The sequence below is a fragment of the Antedon bifida genome, chromosome 8 (assembly GCF_963402885.1).
Source record: "Antedon bifida chromosome 8, ecAntBifi1.1, whole genome shotgun sequence".
Lineage (NCBI taxonomy): Eukaryota > Metazoa > Echinodermata > Crinoidea > Comatulida > Antedonidae > Antedon > Antedon bifida.
The window spans coordinates 7,894,394-7,900,398 of record NC_136233.1 but is presented as its reverse complement, the minus strand read 5'-3'; the positions used below and the strand labels follow the sequence as shown (position 1 = coordinate 7,900,398).

The following is a 6,005-nucleotide window of genomic DNA, read 5'->3' as shown; positions in this document are numbered from 1 at the left end:
ATGAAGAGCCCACATCGAAAATAATTATGTACAGGAAAGGGTGCCTTCTCCATAGGCTGGCCCATACAGGAAAAAGTTGCCACAGGATTCTAAAATAACCCATATGGATATGCCCGAATGAACCCTGTAAGGACCCTTTTGGGATCTCTATTTGGTACTCTGCAGATTGCGTCATAATGATTAGAGCATTGTGAGGGGATCGTAACTGTTTATATGGATCCTACAACTTTATTTGTGAGAAAGGTAGAGAATTGATTATTATGAAACTTACTATAATTCTGTAACTCAACAGAACTTAGAGATGAAGTACCGACATATTTCGCCATTTATGGTGCCATTGGTTTTGCAAACCGTTCACCGGACCTTATAATAATAATATACATTGTTTATATAGGGAAGCATGTCTTTTGATAAACATCTTATTTTATTTAGGCCCATACTGTATTGTACTTTTTTGTTCCCGTTATTTTAATTATATTCAGAGAGACATATTACACATCGAAATAAATCTATGGACGCAACAGGCCAGCCTGCTTGAAGGAAAGTGAGTTAGCTGACCTGACACTGAGAAGTTCGACGACTGTTCGTAGTCGGGTTGATTGCTTTCGTCTTTGCATTTCAATCGAACATTGCACTGTGTTTCAGGTTCGGAGTACATCGACAAATATATATATTTCTGATCTGATATATCGTGGGCTTAGTGCCAAACCTGTCTATATCCAATTTGAGCAAAAATGAGTTAGACCCTCTATTAGTTATGTTCTTGGATATACTTTCTCTGCCAGAAGTGACTAGGTCCACTCCCTTCAAAATAGGGGGCGTTAGACAAAGTAAATTAAGTCTATGTCCATATATATGATTTTGATTTATGCCAGAACTGTCTATGTTGGGACATGGTCAGTTCTGGCATGATTTTTTTAAATTTTTGTGGGACATAGACATATCTTTTACATTGGATTCCTTTATGCAGCGGTGATGTCCATGCTGTCTCTTCCGTATTATCATTTTCAAGTTGTTTCTCACTTCTTTGTTGAATTTTTGTTATTTAAATGAACCAAAATAGTACTATGTCTGACTGACTATGTCCATTGTGTTATTTTTTTTTTCGACCAGAACTGGTTATGTCCATTTTTTGATGATTTTTGGCCCACCCAAGGGAAGAACAAGTATGAGGCCCAAACATCAACTTTGACTGAGTATTAGTAACATAATTCTTGAGTATTATTGTTTAGCCTAGATTTTTTGATTTGTAAGACATAATCAAACTTTGAAACCTCTTTTTCTCAAAACGTCAGTTTTGGACATAGACAGTTCTGACTCTAGGCCCACGATATGTGACGTCCTTCGGAGTGAAGGAGAGCATGCGCAGTATGAATCTAGACACGATGGTTGTCATGTTTATCATAATATAGTAACATATAAATTTAAACCATTTTACATTGTTTACAATACAAACCTATACTTTCGAAGTGGTGATAGAATGCACCAGTTTTCTTAATGTGTTTACGTAGAGTTAGACATTTAGGCCTTCGCTAAGATACAAGCACTCTCGCTGTGACGACATGCGCACACAAGAGCCGTTGGTAATTTATGCAAAAATAGTTGATCTATGTATGGGTTGTAATGACATTGTATATAAAACCAATATATTGTATATATTTAATTAGAGTCGCTGCTTGAACGTAACATAATTTATGTACCACAGTAGAATCGCTAATGTTATCTGTTGTATTAATTATGTAAGAATAACAAACATTCTGGCTTTTATACTTGTAAGCAATAGGCCTACAATTTGTTTCTTTGCATTCCTGATCTTCACCTTTTATTCCCTGACATCTCCCAGAAAATCTGCTTTGTGTCTGAAATATTTCCAATCGGACTGATTACGATTTGGTAGGCGTAGGCCTATAGGCCTACTATGAGTTCAACGACCTACCCTCCCTTCTGAATAAACCCCCTCTCCCACCCCTGCAAACGTGGAGAATTACCTCCATTCAACAACCCCTTTTTTCTGTCAAATGGTATATTGAATAAAAGAATTAATAAAATATCCATTGGTACAAAATCAATTTTTTTTTTCTGTAAATGAAATGTCCGAATGTTTTTCCTGAATTGAACGCGTCGCAAAAACTATGTTGACGTACGGTTTGCGTCATCCTTCGTTTCGGTCGTTAATTAGCAGAAAAGCGTTTCCTGGGTACATCGTGACGGTGAATTAAGGATGGAAGAGAAAATTAGAATTCGTCGATGTAACCTTCACTTTGAAGTATCCGACGTCTATTCAATTCTCATATTAAGTTACCGGATGGCATACTGTCCAGGTATGTATAATAAACAAGTTGTTTAAGTACACTTGAATTAAAATATTCTACTAAATATTGATAAATTTCTTTTTGTATGTTCTAATTTATATTCGAGTCACGTATATTACCCAGTTATGGGTATACAAAATGTGTTTTAATTTACTTAATGTTGGTAACTTTTGTCTCGACCCGACTCAAACAAGATAATACAATTTTTATGATTATCAAAAAAATATATTATGCGAATTGAAGCGTAAACTATCCATTAAAAATACGCTTTGTAAGCGAATTTATTTATTCACATTTTGTTTTCAGAGGTACACTTTCGTAAAACTGTTCCAGAGTCATCTATCGAAATGAAGATCAAAATAACGTTTACGTTTTTGATTATTTTTACGCTTGTTACTTCTCTCGTATCAAGCAGCACAAACGGTGAGTACGTTACGTATAAAGAAATGAAATTACGATACAGAAGCTTTATTTGTTGTTGAATGCCTGAGCCATGTAGTTCTCTTATAGACACACTCCATAGTTATTAAGGTATAGAACCAAGTTTTTCTTTCTCGGCACCGGATTTCTTTTATAATGACTACATCTCGGATATCTATAGGCCCAATTCCTCCATTTAGCATTCGAATAAGGCATTTTAAATCTCCTACGAACGTTTATTTCAAGCAACCAATATTTTATTAAAGAAAAAAACAACAAATAAACTGTTTAAATCATATCATAGGTGCTGTTTGTCCGGATCTGTGGCATCCTTTTGGTCGCAAATGCTACAGAATATTTGAGAATTCTCTCAATTTGTTTGATTCTCTTGAAGTATGTAAAGGCTATCAGGGAAGTTTAGCGACTGTGAATACAGAAGAAAAACAGACGTTTATATCTGAAATGTGTAGCGGTAGCTGCAATGCCTGGATTGGGTTTAACGACATAGACGTTGAAGGCGTTTGGAAGTGGGCATCTGGAGCTGACGATAACAATTTTATTAGTACGTACTGTAATAATATTGATTTCTAAATGTTTATAATTTGTTTGGTAATGTTTGTGTAAATATCATTCAAGCAGGTTGGTACCATCAATCCTTGAATCACGGTCATTTTTGATCTTGAGTGTGTTGTTGTTGGGCAGGGGTCAAGGGTGGCCTCTAGATGTTTACATTTTTAGTGGGTTTTTTTTGTGTTGTCTTCTTTGATATTGAGTTTTAACAATAACACAAATTAATTTATTGTTTCATGATCTTATTTATTCACAGTGTGGCACCCCATGATGCCAAATAACATAGATGCGTTCGTTAGTGACGGTATAGGAACAACGCAGATTGTGTCATCATGGTGGGATCGTCACTGTTTTTATGGATCTTACAACTTTATTTGCGAGAAAGGTAGAGAAATGATTAATTTGATTAGTTTCTATTTTTGTTTAAAACCCCTAAAAGGAATGCTGTTGAATTTTACACTTAAATACGATGGAGCATTTTCTATAAAAAATACAGGGGGTGGGGGTGTTGGACAAAAAATGGTCAAACAAAAACCAAAAAAGGTTAGCGATCAAAGAATCTTTTGAAATTCAGTTCTTTGGTTGTGCAAACCGTTGTTCACCTGACCTTATGTAGAGAAGCATGTCGTTTGTTACACATTTTTTATTTAATAGGCCTGTATACTTGTTTGTTTCTTATTATTTAAATTAGGCCTATGTTCAGAGAAGCATATGCGTACATCGAAACAAATCTATGGACGCAACGGTAGCCCAGCCTGCTTGAAGGAAAGTGAATTAGCTGACCTGACACTGAGAAGTTCGACGACTGTTCGTAGTCGGGTTGATTGCTTTCGTCATTGCATTTCAATCGAACATTGCACTGTGTTTCAGGTTCGGAGTACATCGACAAACACACTGACATGTGACGTCCTCCGGAGTGAAGGAGGACATGCGCAGTATGAATCTCACGATGGTTGTCATATGTTTATCATAATATAGTATTTAAATATAAAATATGATAACTAGATACAGGCCTATAAGATCGAATTATTAGAGTTCTTAATGTGTTTTCGTAAATGTATTCGGTGTCTGAAATAGAATACCAAACAGGAATATCCTCTTAAACTTAACCAGACGAATTATACTTGGAAAACATTGAATGAAAATAGAAAAAATATAAATGTTTAACCAATAATAAAGACATAATTATAACATTGGGTGTCGTTTATTGTGGGTTTGTTGATTAACTTGCTACTTGTCGCAGGCTAAAATAGTGGGGATTTGTTTGGAGTTCCTTGTTTGGTTTTCCGATTCCATCCAACTGTCTACTGACAAATTCCGTCACATGATATCATGTGTATCACATGTGAAGCCTGTATCATGGAATTTACCAATGGTACTGGCTAATTCATGTATGCTTATGATGTAGTCTCGATCGTTAGTTATTATATTCCACTGCGGACATAGTACATCGCACCCCGCCCATCATACATCGCACCCCGCCCATCATACATCGCACCCCGCCCATCATACATCGCACCCCGCCGATCATCTAGTTCCGTTTGCTCTGATGGTTCCTGTTGCGTATGTCACTTTCACTTCATATTACCCGACGTCTATTTGTATTGTACGTTCCTTGATGCCACCTCAAGTATGTTTAATAATTAATTAATAAGATAGAGTTCATAAATTATAAACCATTAGGAATTGTACGTGTTTGTGTCAAAACAGTTTCGTCTAATAATTTGCATTTGTGTACGCATAGGCCTACGTCAATCATAAAAAAAATACATTTTTTATCTTATAATTTGCATTCGAATCACGTATTTGTCAGTTATTGGTATATATATAAAATGTGTTATGAATTATTCAATGTTCGTAACTTTTGTCTCGACCTGAGTAAACAACAGAAATTTGGATACAAATAAAATATTAATTATCATCAGTCTTAAAGAGTAAAAATATTTCCATTAAAAATACGCTTAAAAACTGGATTTATTTTCAGTTCGTTTACGAACGATACATTGTCGTTATAGTCGGTAAAACTGTTCCTGAATCATCAACATGATAATAGGGAGGTTTCGCAACCTTACGATAACGAAAACGGATACGTCACACATTTGTGAAACTTTTGAGCTGATCCCCAATTCATATTCGTAAAACGTATTCGTGTTGACGAATATCACCAGTCATATTCCTAACTACAAAACGAGTATAGTTTTTGATCTATTTTGCACAGGAACGATTCATGATTATAATATAATTATAGATTTATTGAAAGTAATTTACTAAAGTAATTTACTAAAATGCTAGGTCAATTTTGATAAATAGCAGTTTTTAAAGTCCTCACTCGCTTTGATGTTACGCTAGGCCTAGGCAGCCAAGCACCAAGCAACACGTACACGCGCTTCGCTCAAATTTACCGCAGTCATATTTTGGAAGGCGCCCTCAATATTTCGTTGCCATGCGAAACAGATTTTTACTGGCTTACGAAAACGAATACGTGTGCGTGACGTATCCGTTTTCGTTATCGTATTCGTAAGATTGCGAAACCTCTCTAAAACGTTTACGTTTATGACTATTTTTACGCCTGTTACTTCTCTTGTATCGAGCAGCACGGACGGTGAGTACGTTCTCTTGTAGTTAACGCTCGGTGTTTGCGTTGCAAACCCAAATTTCTTTTGTATTAAATTACATCTCAGATATCTAGGTCCAATTCTTCCA

The 6,005-nt window shown here is 35.7% G+C and overlaps 1 protein-coding gene across 1 annotated transcript; it reads left to right on the top strand.

Moving 5' to 3' along the window:
• Positions 1-2,654: 2,654 nt before the first annotated feature.
• LOC144850613 (lectin BRA-3-like) lies at positions 2,655-4,582 on the top strand. The gene is made up of 4 exons (XM_078707939.1): positions 2,655-2,735; positions 3,037-3,294; positions 3,559-3,687; positions 3,994-4,582. The coding sequence occupies exons 1-4, from the start codon at positions 2,660-2,662 to the stop codon at positions 4,278-4,280; spliced, it is 750 nt and encodes a 249-aa protein (XP_078564065.1). The 5' UTR covers positions 2,655-2,659; the 3' UTR covers positions 4,281-4,582.
• The last annotated feature ends 1,423 nt before the right edge of the window (positions 4,583-6,005 follow it).